General features: G+C 40.5%; 2 protein-coding genes across 2 annotated transcripts in view; one reads left to right on the forward strand and one right to left on the reverse strand.

The window, feature by feature from the left end:
- Nucleotides 1–1,459, reverse strand: part of CLIC2 (chloride intracellular channel 2) — a 35,766-nt gene extending 34,307 nt beyond the window's left edge. Inside the window, exon 1 of the mRNA XM_082376440.1 lies at nucleotides 9–1,459. Coding sequence (XP_082232566.1) covers nucleotides 9–65 — 57 coding nt within the window. The 5' untranslated portion in view covers nucleotides 66–1,459. The remainder of the gene's footprint in view (nucleotides 1–8) is intronic.
- Nucleotides 1,460–1,846: 387 nt separating this feature from the next.
- LOC309620976 (protein eva-1 homolog C-like) overlaps nucleotides 1,847–23,368 on the forward strand; it is a 39,180-nt gene continuing 17,658 nt past the window's right edge. The window contains exons 1-6 of the mRNA XM_082377803.1: nucleotides 1,847–7,839; nucleotides 7,916–18,443; nucleotides 19,776–19,899; nucleotides 20,357–20,574; nucleotides 22,106–22,226; nucleotides 22,479–22,622. Of these exons, the coding sequence (XP_082233929.1) occupies nucleotides 18,096–18,443; nucleotides 19,776–19,899; nucleotides 20,357–20,574; nucleotides 22,106–22,226; nucleotides 22,479–22,622 (955 nt within the window). The 5' untranslated portion in view covers nucleotides 1,847–7,839; nucleotides 7,916–18,095. The remainder of the gene's footprint in view (nucleotides 7,840–7,915; nucleotides 18,444–19,775; nucleotides 19,900–20,356; nucleotides 20,575–22,105; nucleotides 22,227–22,478; nucleotides 22,623–23,368) is intronic.

Consider the following 23,368-nt stretch of genomic DNA (forward strand, 5'->3'; position numbering starts at 1 on the left):
AAACTTACCTTCACAAAAAGCTCAATTTCAGGGTCTGCCTGACTGCTGGGCCTCGGGTCTGCCATCTTTCTGTTTTTATTGCCAGTTTTCAGCCTCCTGCCTTCTGTGCAGTCCACAGTACTCACAGATTCTTTTCCTCCAGTTTTATCCAAAGGCTTAAATGAAGGTTGTGCTTTAAGAGGAAAGTCCAGCTTGTAATAGTCAGAGCTGGGCTAGTCTCTCTTCAAGAGGTGCAGAAAATTCTAGATGCTTGAGAGTAACTCTTGAATTCGTTTTCTTTCTTCCTCTTGACCTAACATTTGAATCAAGGAGGAGCCGATGGCGTGTGTATAAACTGGTTGGCTAGAAGGGTGGGGGTGTTTCCAAAGAGGCTTCAATGCTATGAGTCAGCAGAGAGAAACACATACACACAAACACACACATGAAGTTTCAATATATCAAGCAGACCAGATGTTCTCTAGAGCTTCCCTTTGAATCCTGGGCTCCATGCCCAGAAAATGGCCTCTTATACTGTTCTTATAACCTGACAGCAGCAAAAATCTCTTCCAGGAAAAGGCCACAAATGACTCGGGTTTTAGCATTGAAAAGGATGTTTATCTAATGACACTGTCTAAACGTTGGTTTAAAAAGAAGTGGGCTTCCCTGGTGGCACAGTGGTTAAGAATCCGCCTGCAAATGCAGAGGGGACACGGGTTCAAGCCCTGGTCCGGGAAGATCCCACATGCCGTGGAGCAGCTAAGCCCGTGTGCCACAACTACTGAGCCTGCACTCTAGAGCCCGCAAGCCACAACTACTGAGCCCACGTGCCACAACTACTGAAGCCCGTGCACCTAGAGCCCGTGCTCCGCAACGAGAGAAGCCACCGCAATGAGAAGCCCACGCACCACAACAAAGAGTAGCCACCCTCGCCGCAACTAGAGAAAGCCCACGCACAGCAACGAAGACCCAATGCAGCCAAAAATAAATCAAAAAAAAAAAAAAAAAGAAGTACACTTCATCAAATGTCTACACCCTCAATTCTACTGCTGACACAGCCAGATTTCCCTTCTGGGTTGCAAATTTCACTTCTCTTCTATAATCAGGGAATGTCTGATGGGTCGGTTGAGTCTGGGGGCGTCTTTTGCGTGTCCCACCTCATTCTCTATTTCTGGGAAGGGTGGATTGGGAGGGATCACTTCCTGGTTTTGGTATCTGTATCAGGAACCGCAAGCGGTTCTGTATCTCTGCTTGTCAACCCTGGGAACAGCAGTAAAACATCCAAATTTGTCACTCACTGTCTGCAGTGTTTCTGGCAGCTGTGTTTTCTGCCTGCCAGGATGGTGGGTGGGTGGAGCTGTGGGCCCTGGATTAATAAACCCCCTCGGATGGGAAACGTCTCTTTCTGCTTGGAGCCAAAGTGAACATAGACCCACCAGTTGGGCACCATTGTGACCCTCTTTCTACAACACCAAACGTCCCCCATGCTCATATGGGCTGTACATGTACCTGCCATTGCCCACGTGTAAAGAATTTACAGGATGAGAGGCTTTGGGCAAAACCCGGTCTCTGCCACAGCTGCAGGGTTTAGGCAAGGAGTGGCCACCGGTATGAATGTGAGTGTTGTTCAAGGCGTGGGACCTGTTGATTTCCCAAATGGTCAGTAGAGTAAGAGGGAAATTCTGATAGACGTCTGCTGAGCTGACCTTGTAGGTGAGTATAGGGCTGGTTGTTTGGAGGACCTGGTGGATGTGTTGGCCATATGTTTACTCTGTTCGTTCATTCTTCCACTCCAAAGACAATCAATGAACGCTTACTCTGTGCCAGGGTGCTGCTCCACTCCAAGAGGTTAGCAGCACAGGAGGACAGTAGGTTTAAGAGGACGACAGGAGTTCAACTTGAAGCATGTGAAGTCTGAGGCGTCCTCACTCTTCCCCATTCCCCGTATCTAATCAGTACAAAATCTTGTCACTTCCGCATCCTGAATATGTTTTTAAACCCATCCACTTCTCTTCGCCCCCACTGCTACTCAGAATTTCAACCCAGCAACATTCTTTTTCTGTTAATTTTTAAAATTTTTATTGTAAAAGACCCAAATCACTGCTTGACCCTCAGCCCTCATGGGAAAGCCACCATAACCACGGCAACAACGACAGCATCAACAACATACAACAGCCCAGTGAGCTCTGTATGACCCCTAATAAATTGTGTCAATTGACACAAACTTTATTTTCTCTACTTCCCAAAGTGTTTTTAAATTTTTGTATCGAGATATAATTTACACACCATAAATTTGACTCATTTTACGTGTACATTCAAGGATTTTTAGTAAACTTATCGAGTGGTGCAACCATCACTATAATCCAATATTAGATATTTCCATCACCTCAATGGCACCTCTCTCTTGCCCATGTGCACTTAGTCCCCATTACCACCCTAGCCCCTGGGAACCACTAATCTGCTTCTTGTCTCTATGGATTTGCCTATTCTGGACATTTCATATAAATGGAATCACGCAGTTTGCAATCTTTTGTGACTTGCTTCTTTTACTTAGTGTGACGTTTTCAAGTTTCATCCATGTTGTAATGTGAATCAGTACTTCATTACTTTTGATGGCCGAATAATGGTATATAATATATGTATATACCACCTTTTGTTTATGGACATTTGGGTTATTTCCACCTTTTGGCTATTGTGAATAAGGCTGGTATGGACATTTACGCACAAGATTTTGGGTGTACGTATGTTTTCGATTCTCTTGGGTAGGTACCTAGGAGTGGAATTGCTGGTCATATGGTAACTCTATGTTGAACTCTTTGAGTAACTGCCAAACTATTTTTCACAGTGGCTGCACCATTTTACATTCCCACCAGCAGCATATGAAAATTCCAGTTTTTCCACATCCTAGCCAATACTTGTTATTTTCTGTTTTTATTTATTTTTTTATTGTAGCCAGCCTAGTGGGTGTGGAAGTGGTATCTCATTGTGGTTTTGATTTGCATTTCCCTAATGATTAATGATATTGAGCATATTTTCATGTGCTTATTGGCCATTTGTATATCTATTTTGCTAAATATCTACTCATGTCCTTTGCTATTTTTAAATTCGATTCTTTGTCTTTTTGTTATTGAGTTGGAAGAGTTCTTCTGGAGACTAGACCCTTATCAGATATATGATTTGCAAACATTTTGTCCTGGTCTATGGCTTGTCTTTCAATTTTCTTAACAGTATCTTTGGAACAGCCAAGGTTTAGAATTTTTATAAGGTCTAATTTATCAGTTCTTTTCTTTTATGAATTGTGTTCTTTGGTGTTGTATTTAAGAACTCTTTACCTAACCCAAGGTCATGAAAATTTTTTTCCTCTATTGTCTTCTGAGACTTTAATACAGTTGTCTCTCAGTATCCATGGGATTATCCATGGGATTAGGGTCCCCATGGATGCCAAAATCTGAGGATGCTCATGCCCCTTATATAAAATAGCATAGTACAGTCGGCCCTCCACATCTGCAGATGCAGAAGCTGTGGATTCAACCAACTGCAGATCAAAAATCTTTATATCTCTTATATTTAGGTCTCATTCATTTTGAGTTAATCTTTGTGTATGGTGTGAGGTAAGGGTCTAAATTCCTCTTTTTGTATGTGGCTATCCAATTGTTCCAGCACCATTTGTTGAAAAGACTATCCTTTCCCCCATTGAATGTCCTTGGCATCTTTGTCAACAATAAATTGACCATAAATATAAGGGTTAATTTCTAGATTCTCTGTTCTGTTTCACTGATTTATATGTTTATACTTATGCAGGTACCATACTTAATAACTGCTTTATGGTTGGTTTTAAAATCAGGAAGTAAAAGTCTTTCCACTTTTTTTTCTTTCTTTTCAATGTTGTTTTGGTTATTCTGGGCTCTTTGCATTTCCAGATAAATTTTAGGATCAGCTTATAAATTTCTGCAAAAAAAGTCTGCTGACATTTTAAGGAATGTGTTGAATATATACATCGATTTGAAGAGTATTTAATCTTAACAGTATTGAGTTTTAATATCCGTGAACGTGAAATGACTATCCATTTATTTAGATTTTTCATCTTTCCTCAACAGTATTTTATAGTTTTCACTGTACAAGTCTTGCACTCCTTTTTTTTAAAAAAAATAAATTTATTTATTTATTTATTTATTTATTTTTGGCTGTGTTGGGTCTTCGTTTCTGTGTGAGGGCTTTCTCTAGTTGTGGCGAGCGGGGGCCACTCTTCATCGCGGTGTGTGGGCCTTTCACTGTCGCGGCCTCTCTTGTTGCAGGGCACAGGCTCCAGACGCACAGGCTCAGTAGTTGTGGCTCACGGGCCTAGTTGCTCCACGGCATGTGGGATCTTCCCAGACCAGGACTCGAACCCGTGTCCCCTGCGTTGGCAGGCAGATTCTCAACCACTGCACCACCAGGGAAGCCCCCTTGCACTCCTTTTGATAAATTTATTCCTAGGCATTTTATTTTTTGATGCTGTTATGAATGAAAATATTTTAATTTCATTTTTGGAATGGTCACATTAGTATATAGAAATAGAACTGATTTTTTAAAAAGAAATTTTTGTTCTGAAATAACTTCAGGTTTACACAAAAGTTGCAAAGATAGTACAGAGAGTTCTCATATTTTCCTCACTCAGCTTTTCTTACCATTAACATCTTATATGGATATGGTACAGTTGAAAACAATAAGAAACCTACATTATTACATTATTAACTAAATTCCATATTTGGAGTTCACCATATTCCCACTAATGTCCCATTTCTGTTCCAGGATCCCTTCCAAGAAATGACATCACATTTCGTCACCATTTCTCTATAGTCTCCTCTCATGTGTGACAGTTCTCACTCTTTCCTTTTTTCTTGTCATATTGGAAGTTTTCAAGTACTGGCCAAGTATTTTGTAGAATGCTCCTCTATTTGGGTTTGATGTTTTTATCATGATTAGACTGACGTTATTGGTTTGGGGAAGAATACTCTAAAGATGAAATGCTCTTCTCATCACATCATCACGGGGTACATGGTATCAACATGACTTCTCACTGGTAAGGTTAAACTTCATCATCTGGCCAAGGTAGTGTTTGCTAGGTTACTTTATGTAAAGTTACTATCCCCGCCTTTTCCATACTCTATTCTTTGGAAACGTCACTAAATCCAGCCCACACTCAATGCTGGGGAAGGGAGGTTAAAGATTTACCTCCTGAAGGGAGTTCTAACTACATAAATTATTTGAGCACACCGAAATTACAACTATTCACAGAGCAACTATTGATGAGAATGACATGAAGACTAGCAGAGAAGATCTGAAAGAAGGAACCACAACGACACGGGTAGAAGGGGTGAAGATGTGGTATAGTCAAAACCCATACCCTCGTGGTAGGCAACGCACAAGTGGGAGGATAATTACAATTTCACAGCTTCTCGCCAAAGACTGAGGGGGTCTGAGCCCCACATCAGGCTCCTTAGCCCGAGGGTCCTGTGCCAGGGAGACAAGACCCCAGAGCATTTGGCTTTGAAGACCAGACACTAACTCTTTCTGATAATGTTACATGTAATTTTTAAACAATGTCTTATGTAAAATTAAAATTTTACATAAAATCTTATATTGTTTTCCTTTATGAAATCTGGTTTTTCTGATCTGCTTACACAGCTGTTATGTACATCAAGATTGCAAAGAAAAAAATTACTACAAGAAATAGCTATAATAACCTGTGCTATACAACATACCCTTGTTGCTTATCTATTTTATACATAGTAGTGTGTATCTCTTAACCCCATACCCTTAATTTGCCCCTCCCACTTCCATCTCCCCTTTGGTAACCACTGGTCTGTTTTCTATGTCTGAGTCTGTTCTGGTTTTGCATATGCACTCATTTGTATTATTTTCTAGGTTCCACATATAAGTGACATCATGCAGTATTTGTCTTTCTCTGTTTGACTCATTTCATTAAGTATAATATTCTCTAGGTCCATCCATGTAACTGCAAATGGCAGAATTTCATTCTTTTTTATGCCTAATATCTTCTTAATCCATTTGTCTGTTGATGGGCGTTTGGGTTGCTTCCATACCTTGGGTATTGTTAATAGTGCTGCTACAAACATTGGGGTGCATGTATCTTTTTGAATTAGTGTTTGCATATTTTATGGATATATACCCTGGAGTGGAATTGTTGGATTATACGATGGTTCTATTTGTAGTTTTTTGAGGAACTTCATACTGTTTTCCATAGTAGCAATAATTTTGTTACCTGTAGACTTTTTGATGTTAGCCATTCTGACAAGTGTGATGTGATATCTCATTGTTGCATACCCTAGCACTGTTGTGTTGCATATCCTAGCAATGAAAAAACAATCCAAAATGAAATTGACAACAGTTCTATTTCAGACAACATCAAAAGGAATAAAATACACAGGGATAAATTTAGCCAAGGAGGTGCAAGCCTTGTGCACCGAAAACTACAAAGCACTGCTGAAAGAAATTAATGATGACCTTAAAAAAAAAAGGGGGAAAGATAGCAGATTTTGTGGACTGGAAGACTTAATATTTTTAAGATGGCAATCCCACCCAAAGTTGTCTAGAGATTTAATGCAATCCCTATGGAAATCACAATGCTCTGTTTTACAGAAAGGTAAAAGCCAATCCTAAATGCATACGGAATTTCAAGTGACCTTGAATAGCCAAAATAATCTTGGAAAAGAAGAAAAAAGTTGGAGGACTCACACTTCCCTATTTCAAAACTTAGTCCAAAGCTACAGTTCTCAAAACTATGTGGCACTAGCATAAGGATAGACACATAGATCAGTGGAGTAGAACTACGAGTCCAGAAATAAACCCATAGATCTATCCCATGGGTTGCAAACCCAAATGAGGTGAAAACAGGCGTTCAAGCAGAACCCTGCACAGGAATGTTCACCACAGCACTATGCCCAACAGGCACAAGGTGGAAGTCACCCAAATGTACCTCAGCTGCTGAGCGGATACACAACATGTGTGGCCTAGCCACGCATTGGAATATTATTCAGCCAGGAAAAGGCATGAAGTGCTGATTGGTGCTACCGCGTGGATGAACCCTAACGCAAACATAAGTGAAAGCAGCCGGACGCAAAAGGCCACCTATTTATTGTCTGCTTCCACCTCTAGGAAGTCTCCAGAGCAGGCAAACGTCTGTGCACAGGAAGCAGAGGAGTGGTTGCCTGGGGACTATGGGGGGTGGGGTGGGGTGGGGTGGGGGACACTGCAGGAGGGGGCAGTGGCGAGTGACTGCCTGGCGGGTACAGGGGTTTCTCTTTGGGCTGGTGCCAACGTCTTGGAAGTAGATATATAGTCGTGATGGTGGCCCAGCACCGCCAGTGTATACTTGGTGCCCCTGGATGGCCCGCCATTAGCTGCCTTCTCTGTACAAAGTTCCCGTCCGGTGGACAGTGAGAGTTCCAGCAAAGAGAGGGTCCAGCGAGCACGGCGAGCAGGGTCCTGCCAGCGCCATTTCTTTGCAGGCCCAGGACCCCGGCGGTGGGGGTGGGGGCGGGGTGAGGTGGGGTGGGGGAGGGGCTATGGGAAAGCAGTGACCTCACAGGGTCTACGTGTTACGGGGCGTGCTCGCCCCCCCCCCCCCAACCAATGAGGGCCCGGCCTGTGGTCGCTAGGATACGGAGTAGGGGCCTGAGAACACCGGTTGTGTTGAGATGTTGGGACCAGCAGGCACAACCGACCGCCCCTCATCCCAGCGCACCGCAGAGCGAGGCCGTCGCAGAAAGCTGCCCAACGGCCAGCATGCCGGGGAAGAGGGGCCGTGGAGGGTCACCCGGTCGCCGCTCCCGCACCGCCCGAGCCGAGCGGTCCTGCTCCGTGAGCCACCTGGAGCGCCTCCTGCGGGAGGGCCACTACGCCCAGCGCCTGAGCTCCTCCGCACCCGTCTCCTTAGGGGCCATCATCCAGTACCTGACGGCCAGGGTCCTGGAGCGGGCGGGCCATGAGGCCCAGAACAGCGGCCGGAGGCGCCTCACTCCGGAGCTGGTGGACGTGGCGGCCCGCAACAACGCGCTGCTCAGCGGCTTCTTCAGCACTAGCACCATCTCCCAGGCGGCCCCGGCCCAGCACTAGCTGCCCAGCGACACCTGGGTCCCCGGCCTCCGGGGGGGGGGGGGGGGTGGGCGGGGCGGGGGGCGCGGCCGTCAGGCGCCAGGCCCGCTCACCGACCGACCGCACAGCCCGGGCAGGCCCGGCCTGCCCGCCCCCTTGGGCACAGTCATTGCGAGTCAATAAAGTGTTTCAAGAGACGCCCTGCGCGTGCTTCACTCACTTGGCGGGGGAGGTGGTGGTGGTGGGACACCCCTCGTCGGAGGGATGGAGGGCGGGGGTCTGGCCGGAGTTGGGGGGTGGGGGGGTGGAGTCGGGGGTGACAGACAGAGAGGAGCGGTCTCTCACGGTGACAGTGCACGGGGTGGCCCTGGGTGGGAGAGGCTGGCTGCGGCGGGGGTGGGGGCGGACTGGGGCCTCGGGTGAGGCCGGGCAACGGAAGGCTCCCCCGCTGGCTCTGCGCAAGTCGGAGCCGGGCCAAAGTCCCCAGAGGGACGGGGTTCCTTGCGGCGGCGCTCGACACCGTGAGGGCAGCGTGGTGATAGGGCGACCGACCGCCCTGGGTGCGGGATGCAGGGGTGGGTGGCCAGAGCGCTGGGCATGGACTCCCATGGGGCAGGGGCTTTGACGGGAAGATGGAGGCGTGATGGGGATTGGGGTGGGCGGGACACGATCAACACAAAGGCAAAGTCGGAATTAGGGTCACGCGGGGTCAAGAGGTTTTGGCTGTGTTCCCCTAGAGATGCCAAGAGATGCCCTGCTTGGCAACCTGCGTAAACAAGCTGTCACCTAGCAACAGCGGGCGGGCGCTCGGCCAGGCCCCACCCCAGCACCCCTGGTTTGCATACGAAGATTGCACCAGGCACGGCCCCTCCCCTCAAGATTCCTGCATATGAATCTTGCCCCTGAAAGGCTTTTCTCCCAAACTCTCAATTTGCATATGTGACTTTCGCTGGACCAGGCTCCGCCTCCGATCACTCAATTTGCATGTCACCGTGGAAATGGCAGTTCAGCATAGAAAGCTAGAGTAGTAACCACGTCTGAGACCCACGTTTTTAAATTAATTCTATTTCTTTATGCCTTACGTAGTTTTGATTAGTAAGAAACTTTATGCCTACTGCTTCCCTGATAGGGTACTAGCCTTTTAATGAAATTTAATTTCTTCACTTTTAATAATGAGAGTGTAATACCTGCCCACCATTTCAGATTAGTGATTAGAAGAGTTAGAGAGAAATTACATATATATGATATATATATATATATACATGATATATAATATATATAATATATAACATAAAATATATTTTTAAAATATATAAAAATATAGTTGTGCTAAAATAAGAATTTACCAAGTAGTGGGGATAGTACTGCATGCAGTCCATGGCACTCTGTTATTTCTTTTTTTTGTTTTATATATTATGCAATAAAATCACCCTCTTTTGGAGCCCAGTTCTATGAATTTAGCACATGTATATATGTGTGTATCCACCACCACATTCAGGCCATGGAACAGCTCCAGCAACCCAGGAAAGTCCCTGGTCTGGTACTGCTGGCCCTGTTTAAGTGCTTGATTTTTGCTAAACTAACGTTTGTTCAGTAGAGTCCTGGGTGGGGAGTTGGATGGTGAGCCAAGATTCAACAAAGAGCACAAGGGAAAGTGAAATAGAGAAGTTTATTGCTGTACTCACAGGTCCTGGATGAGGTACACAGCACGCCTGGAGGGCCACACAGGCGGTCAAGGCAGGGTACAGGCAGCGGGCAAGCAGCAGGACCTGCGGCTTATGCCTTTATTAGGGTCCATAGGTGACGTGTTTCTGAGGTTCCCTGGATAAGGCCAGATTGGCAATTCAAAACCAAAAAAAGAGCAGGGTTTTGGTAAGCTCTGTGGGAGTCCTATCTAAGGGACCCACAAGGGGAAGGAGCTGGGAGGCGGAAGAGACTGTTTTATCACCAGGGGCTTTGGGGAACTCATATCAGTTACACTTTCTTGTGACTTTGCTGGCTGTCATCCAGGGCATGCCCTTGAGGTTAGGTGTCTGTCCACCCAAGGCCCCTGCAGGCCCCTTAGCCACACAAAAAGAATGCAGAGGCTGCAGTATTATGGAGTAGTTTAACTAAACTCTCAACAGTTGTCAAACTCTTTCTTCAGACCTAACCCTTGACAACCACTGCTCTGTTCTCCATCTCTAAAAAACTGCCTTTCCCATATGTCTTGCAAGTGGATTCATAAAGTGTGTCAGCTTTTGAGGCTGGCTCCTATCACTAAACATACTGCTTTCGAGGTTCATCTAGATCGTTATGTGTATCAATAGTTATGTTCTATTGTTGAGTAGTATTCCATTGTGTGGATGTACCACAGTTTGTTTACCCGTTGGCCTATTGTAGGACATTTTGGTTGTTTTCAGGTTTTGCAAATTTTTAATAAAGCCGATATGAATATTCATGGATAAGTTTTTGTATGAACTTAAATTTTCATTTCTCTAGGGTAAATACCCAGGAGTTGGACTGCTGGATCATGTGAAAAGGCTCCTCAGGTCTCATCCCAATTAGCCTCATCCTCATCCCCTAGGGGCAACCACTGTTCTTATTTTTTTCACCACATATTGCTTTTGCCTGTTTTAGAACTTCAAATAATGGAATCATACATGTGAATACTTTCAGTGAAGCCTCTTTTGAGATCCACTCATGTTGGATGTGTGCATCAATGATTCATTCCTTTTTATCACCTAGTGTTATTTAGCTATATTGGTAAACTACACTTGATTTATACGTTCAACAGTTGATGGACATCTGGCCTGTTTTCAGTTCTTTATTATTATGAAAGAAGCTGCTATAAGCATTTGTGTTCAAGTTACTGTGTACACTTATCTTTTCATTTTCCTTGGGTAATTCTTAAAAGTGGAAGTGTTTGGGTAATAGGTTAGGTGTATATCTAGCTTTATGAAAAACTGATAAACTATTTTCCAAAGTGTTTGTACCATTTTATGCTCTCACTATGTATGAGGGTTCCGGTCATTCATTTATCCTTGCCAAAATTTGATGTTGTCAGCTGGTTAGTTTCAGCCGTTCTGGTGGATGTATAGTGATATCTCATTGTGGCTTTAATTTGCAATTACCTAACGACTAAAGATGTTGAGCATATTTTCAATTTGCCAATAGAGAGATATTAAAATCTCCAACATAATTGTAATTTTTCTAATATCTAAATAACCATCCCAGCTTTCTTAGGCCTTCAGTTTGTACGGTACATATTTATACTTTTACTTTCAGTCTTTCTTTGTCCTCTTATTTAGAAAGCGTCTCTTTTTAAATTTTTATTTTATTGTGATAACCCTTAAAATGAGCTGTATCCTCAATACATTTTTACTGTACAATATATTATCATTGACTATAGATACAATGTTATACAGCAGATCTTGAACTAATTCATCTTGCTTATCTGAAACAATGCCCATTGATTAGTAACTCTCCTTATCCCCCTCCCCTTAGTACTTGGCAACTACCATTGCACTCTTTGATTCTACAAATTTGACTACTTTAGATACCTCGTATAAGTGTAATCATGCCATATTTGTCTTTCTGACTGTCTTATTTCACTTAGCATAATGTCCTCAAGCTTCATCTGTATTGTTAAAGGGCATTTCTTATAGCCAGCATATAGTCAGGTGTTGCTTTTATACACAGTATGATCATCATGTTAGTCTGCTATGTTGCCAGAGCTGAAAGTAAGTCCTATCAATATTTTAAAGATGTTGGAACCATGTCTTAGTTGGAATTCAGTTTCAAAATACTCTTTGCTCCTCTTTCCTTGGTGGCCTTTGCATAATAGGTTTCCACATGCTCATGTATTGGGAATGAGAATTCAGCATCTAATTCCCCATTCCACTTCTTGCTCCAGATATATTTCTTTTATATGTACAATGATTTATGGAATTTAAAAATCTTAATTAAGCTCTTTAATGTTTAAAAAAATTAACAGTGTTTCTCCAGGCCTACCTAGGATTCCAGAGCCAAAGATAGAGATGAGGGTTCTTTGTAAAAGGCCAAGAATTTGCTTCCTTTTTTAGCAACTTTCTCAAGGTTTTCAGACCATCAGATTGGTACTGTCATATATAGAGGCTTGGACTATCAGTCCTTCTGCTGAATACTCACTGAGTAGGGTAGATGGTCACATCTTATATTTTCCCATCTCTGTCTTCTCTGATCATGTTTACTTAATGTTACAGACTATTTTTACTCAGGGATTTTCCTCAGCCCCTAATTTATACTTAACATTTTTTAGTTAATACTCTTCTTTATCATCATTTTAGACATTTTATAATGAGGAACGAATAATCTATACATATACAAACAACTTCCTAGTTTTTATTTTATAAAAAAAGATTTTCACACACAGCAATCCAAACTCAAGTAATATTTGTATGGGACCCTTGAACTGGAGGTGAGTTCTTGGATATTCTTTGTGTATATGTTCCCTCTACAGATAATGGTTTGACCTCATCGGCTGCAGTACTACAACATTAGGCTATAGACAAGAATTTTGCGTTACATATCAAACCTACCTCATAGTACATTAAGTGGATGGGGTTAAGGCAGGCAGAGAAGTACATTATTTCCCTTTTTTTGTCACTACGATATTAATTAACTTTTAGTATAAATTTATTTATTTTTGGCTGCATTGGGTCTTTGTTGCTGTGTGTGGGCTTTCTCTAGTTGCTGCGAGCGGGGGCTACTCTTCGTTGTGGTGGCCTCTCTTGTTGCGGAGCACGGGCGCTAGGCACATGGGCTTCAGTAGTTGTGGCACGCGGGCTCAGTAGTTGTGGCTCGTGGGCTCTAGAGCACAGGCTCAGTAGTTGTGGCGCACAGGCTTAGTTGCTCCGTGGCACGTGGGGTCTTCCCGGACCAGGGCTCGAACCCGTGGCCCCTGCATTGGCAGGCAGATTCTTAACCAGTGCGCCACCAGGGAAGTCCCTACAATATTCTTAACTGACCTCGTTTTTCTAGTGAAAGCCAAAACCATAAACTAGTTCAATGCATAATACCTACTTAGGCTCTGTTGGCCCTTCAGATGATCAGTTAAAATGATGCATTTTGCATAACTGTGAGAAATAGTCTTTCTTTTTGCTTTTTCTTCTTATCTTTCCTTTTTTCTCTCTGGGTATGGATCTCTCTCTCTCTCTCTCTCTCTCTCTCTCTCTCACACACACACACACACACACACACACACACACACACAAGAGACAAAGAGTGGACTCTGTTTATAGACAATGAGGGTCTTTTAGAAGTTTGAGGCTAGTGATTCTGAATCCCAGTGCCATCGTGAGCTAGATGCGGGCAAGTGAGGAAACACGGCACCAAATGGCTATTCTAGGACAATTTCTGAGATGCACAGGCTTGCATTTTCGATCAGTGCTGAGTTGTCTCTATTTGGCAGTTGTGCTGGAAGCAGTCCCAGAATTTTCAGGTGAGTTGATAATTTCTGATGCTGTCTTTTCTTTTGCTACTAGGACAATCTCCATCCCTACCCACCACACATTTAGTTATTACTGTTACTAGTTATTACATTTAGTTATTTTGGTATTACTCATTACTGTTGTGGAATGAGTATAGAAAACATCTGTGAGTTGATACATCCTGATATCATCTGATCAGCACCAGTGAAGAGGAAGGGAGCTGCACTGAGCCCAAGTATTCTTAGAGCACAGAGAATGAAGCTGATTTTGGAGTGAAATGTAAGGGAGAATAAGAAAATTGATGTGAGAAGATAGAAGATGAGATTTTCCTCATTATAAACCCAAGAGATGCACTTGAAAAACAAACCACTTTCCCAAGCATTTCTTGCTGTTCTGTGGACATGAGAGTCTTGTGTTTATATGCAGAAGGAAATTGTATGCTGTCAGGGAACTGCTAAAGCAAGAAGAGGAAGTCAAGAATAAATGGCCTATGAAGTCTTCTGAGAGAGATACCAAATACCTCTTTTCTGCAGAGGTCTGAATATTGTTTGGCTTTTGTGAATGTTTCAGAGTTAGGCTTCTTCCTGTTGATACTGAAACTATCCCCAGAGCCCAGGTTATAGAAAAATTATTTCAGAGAAAGAAATGGGTTCAAGATTAAATACTTTCCTGGAGAACAGAAAAATGGAGTCTCCACCAGCAGAGCAAAGTAGGTCCTCAACACAATTACCTTAATGATTTAGGCCAGATGTCTTGTCAGCGGGGGACAGACTGTATCAGATTTGGAGGATTTTATGCCTATATTAACAAAATTCACTACAAATATATCTTTCCATTTGGTTTATGTAGCCACAGCTCTTGACAGTCCTTCCCTCTGCTTCCCTCCAGAGGACTCTTGGGGACATTACATAAGGTGACACTGGTGAACATCAGCCCTGGCCTAAATGTCAGGAAAATGTATTCTTTCCTTGCTATATAGATAGGGAAACTGTGGTTGAAACTCTGGGAACAAGTAAGTGGAAAAGCCAAATCCACTCTTTTAAACAATATGATGATTTGTATTATTCACAGCATCACTAGAGCTTGTGAGATAACTAAATTGTTAACTGTTCTTCAGTTTATTCTGAAGCAAGATGGTGGCTCATGATTTAATGTTGGAAACTTATTGTTACTGTTATTTAGTTGAGTCAATAGTTTAAATGCCACATTTGATGCTACTATCTTTTTTAATTTGTTTCATTTTTGAGGATTGTATTTTTGTTGTTGTTGAAAGTATAATAAGGTTCTTGTTCCAACTCTAGAAAATACGATCATAACTCAAAGCCACTAGGCTCCAGAGCCAAACTCATACTCTTATTATTACCTTTTTGTAGAAGAGTAACTTCAGACACAGAGAGATTAAGTGATTGAGGGAGAAAGGAAAGAGGAGGTCAGTGCTCAAGATCTAGTACCAAGTAGCAGATGTGAGGAGGGGGCATCAGGGTATAAATAAGAGATGAGTTGAGGTTTCTGCACCTGAGAAGTTCAGAAATTGGCAAGAGGTAGAGAGCACAAAGGATGGAGGGTACCAGTTCAGCAAAGAGGATGTGAGGAATTGAAAGCTTCTGTCTCTTCTGACTGGGGAGTTGTTTACATTTTACAAGGGCAGGATTGCTAGATTCCATGCCTGTGTGGGACTCCACCTTCTCCCCTCAGGCCTTCCCTGTTGGGCAGGTCATAGATGAACTATTTTCCATATTTTCTCAGTAAAAGTCTACATTGTAATCTGGAACAGATTTTAGGTAGGGTATGAGATTCTGTGAACTTGTATACCTTTCCCATTAAGTCATAGGCTGATACCTTTCCTATTAGATCATATATCAGAATTGGCTTTAATGACAAGTGATTCTAAGATCCCTACATTATATGATCTGATACTCATCAGAGTATATACGTTCTGGTCATTTGAATGGGTATAGGTGTGTAGAGTGTAACAGGAAATTAAAATAAGCTAAATGTACCAATAAAAGTTGAAGATGAGTGGTCGTGCATGAATCCAAGAGCAGAAGGCAACAGTGTAAAGTCAAAAGCCTAGATTTGAGTTCTAGCTCCATAACATATTTGTTTATTTCTTATCAATTTCACCTGTTGATTCTCTCTGTATTCTGAAAGTATTTCTCATACTAGTCCTTCTTGTAATATATGTGATTTTCTGTAATGATGACTTATCTTTGCTGCTTATGTTAGTTTAATCTGTAATCATCTTCTTTCCTTACCTTCTCTCCCTAATCCATTTACTTCTTAGTTTCTTAACTTTCTTATTTGCTCCATTTTTAATTTGTGCATTCTCATGTGCACATCTTTCATCAGCTCAGGAACATTTTTCTTCTAGCTTTAAATTTGATTATTTCTTCTGCTTGTTCAATAGTAGGCTATTCCTCAAAAAACATCAAATATCAACATATTAGCTTGCCATTGTCTGCAAAAGATTATCTAGTTCATCTTTGTCAACAATTTGATTTTATACACCAATGCATTGTTCTTGAATTATTTAAGACTCATTTTTTTCATCCATAAAGTAGATATTATACCAACCTTATTTTATGACTCTCCTTTCCACCCAACTTTGTTCTCTCCTTGTGATGTCCTACTACTATTGTAAACAGGACTCTTTTTTAGAAAAAAAAAAAAAACTCAGAAAGTTTATTCTGTATTTTGTAGATTATTTTGAAAGATATGCTCTTTTTCTGAATTAACTAGCTGCTCTTCCTTTCTCTTGTTCTTTATTAATTTTTAACTTAAACTTCACATTAGTTGCTTTTTTCTTTGTTCAATTTCAGGAAATATTGAGATTTGTCCTGATTAATTGTCTTTAGCTAGAGTGAGTTAACTACCTTTAGTTCTGCTCTATGTCTTCTTGCATCTTAGTCTACTCTACTTTTGATATCTACAGTGCTTTTTTAGCTTGACTAGAATTCTAACAGTTTTCAGTTCACATTACTCTACACTACTGATATGACTGCTTTATCCTGGACAAAAGTCCAGGACCGAATGTCTTCACTGGAGAATTCTACCAAACATACAAAGAACTTACACCCATCCTTCTCAAACTATTCCAAAAAATGTAAGAGTAGGGCACACTCCCAAATTCATTCTATGAAGCCACCATCATCCTGATACCAAAATCAGACAAAGACATTACCAAATAAGAAAATTACAGATAAATATCTTTGATGAATATAGATGCAAAAATCCTCAACAAAATATTAGCAAACTGAATCCAAGAAGATATATAAGGATCATACAGCATGATCAAGTTGGATTCATTCCATGGTCACAAGGATGGTTCAACATATAGAAATCAAGTAGTGTGATACACCACATTAACAAAAGGGAAGACAAAAGCCACACGATCAACTCAATAGACCCAGAAAAAGCTTTTGACAAAATTCAACATCCATTCATGATAAAAAACTCTCACCAAAGTTGGGTATAGAGGGAACATATCTCAACATAACAAAAGGCATTTATGACAACCCCACATAATACTCCATGGGGAAAAGCTGAAAGCCTTCCCGCTAAATTCAGGAATAAGACAAGGATGCCCACTCTCACCACTTCTATTCAACATAGCATTTGAAGCCTTAGACAAGCAATCAGACAAGAAAAAGAAATTAAAGTTATCCAAATCGGAAGGGAAGAAGTAAAAATGTCAGTATTTGCAAATGACATGCTACTGCATATAGAGAACCCTAAAGTATCTGCACAAAAACTGTTAGAACTAATAAATGAATTCAACAAGGTAGCAGGATACAAGATTAATGTACAAAAATCTCTTGCATTTTTTTAATAATGAAATATCAGAAATAAAAAGTAAAAAAACAATTTCGTTTAAAAACACATACAAGAAAATAAAATACTTACGAATAAACCTAACCAAGGCGGTGAAAGACCTTTACACTGAGAAGTATAAAACATTGATAAAGGAAATTGAAGATGATTCAAAGAAATGGAAATATCTCACTTGGGGTTGGGAAAATTGCTGCCACTCACACACAAAAAATGGGGCTTCTGTTAGTAAATAAAGGGAGAAATAAATACTGTGTATTTCATTAAAAGTGTCTGATGCAGGCTGATAAGACTTGAGACCATGGAATAGTATCCTGGGTTTCAAAATAGAAGAAAACAGTAGCTGCCAGAAACTACATTGTACTCTATTTTGTTCAGACTCATCTGATATTGTTTCCAGCACCTTAAGAAGTTTATTGTCAAACTAGACAGGATTCATAAGAGATTTCCACGTATGGTGAGGAGTTTGAAAACCATTTAGAAGGAAGAAAAGTTGAGAAAATTTGGTTTGTGATCCAAGAAAGTCCAAGAAAGTCACTGTGCTTAAACATCTAAGGAAGCATCACGGGAAAGTGAGCTCAGTCCTGTTCTATGTAACTCCACGTAATAGAAGTAGGATCATTAAATAGAAGTTGCAGCAGGGAGGCCAGGGTTTCAGTCAACTTGAGAAAACACTTTAACAGAACTATTCAACAACCATGTTTCAAATCCCCTGTTACTAAAAGGTGTTTAAGCAGATGCCAGATGACCAATTGCTGGGATTCTGTAAAAGATATTCAGGGACTGTGTGGCGGGCTAGCCAAGATGAAATTGGAGGTCCTTCACCCTACACAAAATCCTTTGGGAGTTATACAGTATTTTGCTCCATTGTCTATCTCTAAAGTTCCCTCAGGCTACCTAAAGAAAGTCCTGACGAACCATACAGCTCACGCCTGTGAAGGAGAGAAACTTGGAATCACTTGCCCACAAAAGACATCTATCAGCATCCTTTCTGCTTTTTATGGTCGTAAAGTCCCTGATGAAAACTTTTGTCCAACTCTAACTGGTAAGACCAGTGAAAATGCCACCTGTGTGTCAATCACAGCTAGACAGGTAAGATCCAACTTCTCAGAAAGCAAGGGCCCAGGTAACTTTGCATTCAAAAGGAAACCTATCTAATTTTATTTGAGAAAATAGTAGATTAGATATGTAATTACCAGGGAAATGTGAGTAAAATGGAAAAGAAAGAAATTAATCATAGATGACTTGACTACACCATTTAGATTAGAAGAGTTTTGATTTTAGTTACATAATCTTAATTTGACCATTTCCCTTCCTCTCTCATATAATAATAGCTAACATTTTTTGAGTACTAACTATGTGCTAGGCATGTTGTTTGGCACAATACATGAATTCTCTCCTTTAATACACATAACCACGTGAAGTAGGCACTATCTTTAAATATCATTTTATAGATGAGGAAACTGACGATCAGATAGGTGAACTGATTCTCCCAAGGTTACACAGCTATTCAGTGATAGAGGTTATTGGTGACCTAGATGGAGCTGGATTAAGGTATCTATCATTTGGGAAGCTTCCTAGAGCTCAGGATCTAATAGAAGCTAAAATATACCTGAAATCAATTGAGAACATTATAGTTCTCCCTAGAGGCTAATATATAAGCAGCTTCCTGACTGACATCATTTAATCCTTATCTGCTTGAGAGAATACACTGTCCATCTTTACTTTCTTGGTAGCAATTCACTTAATCTTATTCCTGCCACCACTAACTCCACTGAGGTCACTATTGATCCTCATGAAGTTACATTTGATGGATACTTTTATGTTTTTATCTAATGTGACTTCTTGGTGTCATTTGACACAGTCTACCATTCCACCTTTCTTTAAACACTCAGTTCCTCTGGTTCTTATGATACCATGCTCTCTTGTTTTTTTTCTCACCTTTAAGTGCTGCCTCTCTCATTCCCATTTTAATTAACCACAATAATTGTTCGGCCACCTGGTGTTTTTAACCATTTCTAGAACCAGAGAGTATTCAACTTGTCCATGTATTAAAAGCTTTCATTTCTGTATAAATTAGATTTGAAAATAGCCTTTTGCTTAACTTGTGCCAGGAATTCGTATCTCTATTTAACATACAAAGAAATACAATTTCACAGAGGCAATTTGTTGATAATCACATAGCAAGTAAGTAACAGAGCTGTAATTCAAGGCCTTAGTGTTTATGTCTAATCCATCACTATATATACATTCTCTTCTCAGAGTTCAGTAAATAGAATGTCTAGATGTCAGGGGAAAAAGAAACATTTTATTGGAAAGTTAAAGAATTTAACTTTTTTAAATTTTGTAAAATTCATTAGTGGAAATAACACATTGATGTGAACTTTTATTCAGTAATTTCTCTCCCTTTTCCTTCTTCACAAGAAACTCCTGGATGAGTGCAAGGACCAACGCTGGTGTCAGATATCTGTGAATAGTCAAATGTTTGGACAAGATCCATGTCCTGGCACATACAAGTATCTTGTAGTATCTTATAAATGTAGACCAGGCAAGTTTCACAGCGGTATTTAAAATCAAGAGGGAATTTACCAAAAAGGATGGGACCTACATAGTTTGTGGGCTCATTTCTAAGTGCAGTTTCTGTTTTCATGCTTAGCAATTTGAAAAGCACTGCATAATACCTTAAGTTGTATAACCCAGAAACACAAAATACTTCTTGGTGACAGTGGCTTACTTCTATTCTATAATTAAAGAACGATTTGAAATTTACCTAAAAGTAAGAGCTTTAACCCTCCTCTTATTTAAAATTTTTTCATGGAATCCCAAATTTGGGTTGTAATCCTTCTGATAGCTGATTTCTACAAGTTCAGATGACTCTATTATATATTTCTCCTCATTTTAAGGAGGCTCAAACTATCAGTGCTTCAAAACAGTTTAAAAATATAAATGTTGGAATGTAATATTGAATTTGAAAGGGAATCTAAAGTATCAACCTTGTTTCCTAGTGAACTACCGAATAAAGACAGTATGTGAGAATGGTACGCTGAGGCTTCGGTGCAGAAATAAATCTGTCTTGACAATTTTCTCTGCAAATTATGGCAAATTCATGGAAGGAAAACAAGAATGTGATGTAATGAATAAAAATGGACCTGTCATAGGTATGTTGGAAATAGAAGACACACAAATCTACAACAGACTTTTCCAAATTCTCTGTTCAACATTAGTGATTTACTGAACTTTAAATAATGGACTAATATATTCCAGATCACTATGATATCCAACATACAAGCAATGTTATGAGACTAGCATTGAATACATAATATGTACATTCTCAGCTGGTTCAAAACTATATTATGAGCAAGAGTATAATCTTGATCAGCTAGTTCAGGGCCACAGAAATGTTGGTTTTGAAAGCTATGCCTTATATGTTTTGCAGAGACAGTGTGGGTGTAAGACAATGCTTAGTTTTAAAATGTGCAAACTCAGTAGCCTCTGCCTACTCCAATTTATCCTGAAGTGTATGCCACAGAAGAAATTAACATTCCTAAGAATTTAATTGGAAAACCCAGTTACATTGACATTCTCAGTTAATAATGCAACATTGTATCACATTATTGCTGAAGTGTGCTGAAACTTTAGTATCAATAAATAGGGTCTGTGTGCAATTTCCAGGGCCATAATTTCTGTCTTTGGCCTATACTGCTCTCATTTTCAGTGATGCTGCTCCGTGATTACTGTTGCATTGTGTTGCTTCCTGGTATATTCATGGTTCTCTAGAAGGCATGTTTCTTGAATGCTTCAGGTTAAAAGGCTTTGAATAACCTTTGTTGATTTGCACAAACCTTGGCATAGTTCAGGGCAAAATCTTCATAAACGTTTTTCCTATTACACAGGATTATGCACAGGATTATTTAGTTTACCTCTGGTCCAGTGATTCTCAATCAGAGGTGACTTTAACCTCTTTCCCAAAGACACTGTGTCTGGAAACATGTTTGGTTCTCACAACCGGGGGCAGTTGTTACTGACATCTAGTGGGTAGAGGTCAAGGATGCTGTTAAACATTGTACAATGCACAAGACAGCCCCCTACAACTAAGAATTATCCAGCCCTAAAAGTCAATAGTCCCAAGGTTGAGAAACTCTGCTCTAGTGATAGAGCGTAAGATACCTCTGACCTGGCTCCCTCATCCACACTTCAATTCCTTCTTCCGTAAGAGACAGAAGAAAATTAATATTTAAAAATTTTAGCCATAAGCATTTTCCAAGCCACTAGTCAGTACTAATATCTTTAATTGCTAAATACATATAGATACTGAAAATCTAAAATAATACACTGCAAACTCTATATTCAGAGCAGTAAAAAGAATTTGAGCTGGTAGGAGCTTGGAGAAAATTAGAATCTTTAAAACCCTTGGCAAACAAAAATTGTATTGCACTTTTTCAAGTACAAAAATCACAAGAGTTTCTTTCATGCATTTCAGAGGAGAGAAAACCTAAGACTAGGCATTATTTGATATTGGCCAAGAACCTGGGAGGTCCTATGGTTTTGCTTCCTGGGGAAGATAAGCCAAGATGCTGGCTTCTCTCTAAGCCAAAAGACAGTTCTGGACCTGGTGTTGTGTTGAAGCCTGGCAGTATGATGTGACAGAAAAAAAAAAAATCAAGATTACTCTTTCCATCCAAGAATAATGTGCATTTGTTGCTGTTGCCCAGCATCTATTTTCTGTCCTACCAACATCCTGAATTTCCTATTAGGAAATTATTAACATCGACTATAGTCTAATGGGACAATACTATTCACTAGCCAAGGAGTGGGCATGCTACCCAAGTCAGGCCAATCCAGTAGATATTCTTTCCATGATCATTTGTATCTCAAGTAAAGTGACAAAGAGGATAACAGTATCCAGATTCATTTACCCCAGTGGTGGTACCCTGAATAGACTGTTTTGACCGCAAGACCATCCTTTTAGTTCTGTTTCCTTGCGACCTCAAAATATTTTGCATGTTAAAAAAAAAACACTCTCAGGCCTGCACTGCAGAGATACCTATTCTTGTTCTCCTATGCATTCTACCTCTTCTTTTCTTCCCAACTCTCAAATTATTTGTTTGCTTGAATCATAACCAACAGAGTGCTTAGCTCCTGATGCTCTACAAAGAGTCTTGAGACAGTGTCAAAAGAGAGAAAACTGTACATTGTTTGCAGATACAGCTACTTTTGGTGAACCTTGTTTCCCAGGAGTGAAGAAACAGCTGCAAGTTTCCTACATATGTGGTAAGAAAAACAGGGTATCTCTATCACTTAATAAATTACTGTGAGAAAGCTACAATATTATAAATTATATTTTACAATTACAATAATAGCTAAAATCTGTATAGCACTTTTCAGTTTAAAATTTTTTTGGCATCCATGTTTCTCACTTGATCATTACAATAATCCTGTGAGGTAGGTATGTATTATTCCCATTCTATAGAAAAGCAAACAGAAGTTCAGAAAGAAGAAGTAACATGTTCAAGTTTATACAGTTATTAAGTGACTTTGGTTCCATACCTGTGAGATATTCAGGAGAAAATTATAAGTAAGCAGGTATATATATATGCGTATGGATCTGAAGGTGAGGCCAGTAGTGAAGGTATTAGGAGATGTATCTTTTGGGGATGCTTAGGTACAAGTGGTAGAGGTCAACGTAAGCTGATTGAGCAGAAAAAGAGTTTATTAAAAGGGCAGTGGATGTCTCAAAGCAGTTATTGAGAAGGATGTATAACCTGTCTCAGCTATACACCGAAGAAAAATGCCCCAAACTGTACTTTGGAACTTTCTGGTAAGAAAAATGCTTATTCCACTAAACAGCTGCTGCCACCAAAGAGAGAAAACTTATGTCTCTAGCTTCCAAGTCAATCTGGCATAGACACATCTGATTGGGGGAGCCTAGGTCATGTTACAAATCCCTAGTTGTAAGGGAGATTGGAAAAGTCAGTATCTAGAATTTTCATCTCCTGTGATAGGAGGTAGATTTTTCT

Source organism: Balaenoptera borealis, assembly GCF_965194805.1.
Source record: "Balaenoptera borealis genome assembly, chromosome: X".
NCBI lineage: Eukaryota > Metazoa > Chordata > Mammalia > Artiodactyla > Balaenopteridae > Balaenoptera > Balaenoptera borealis.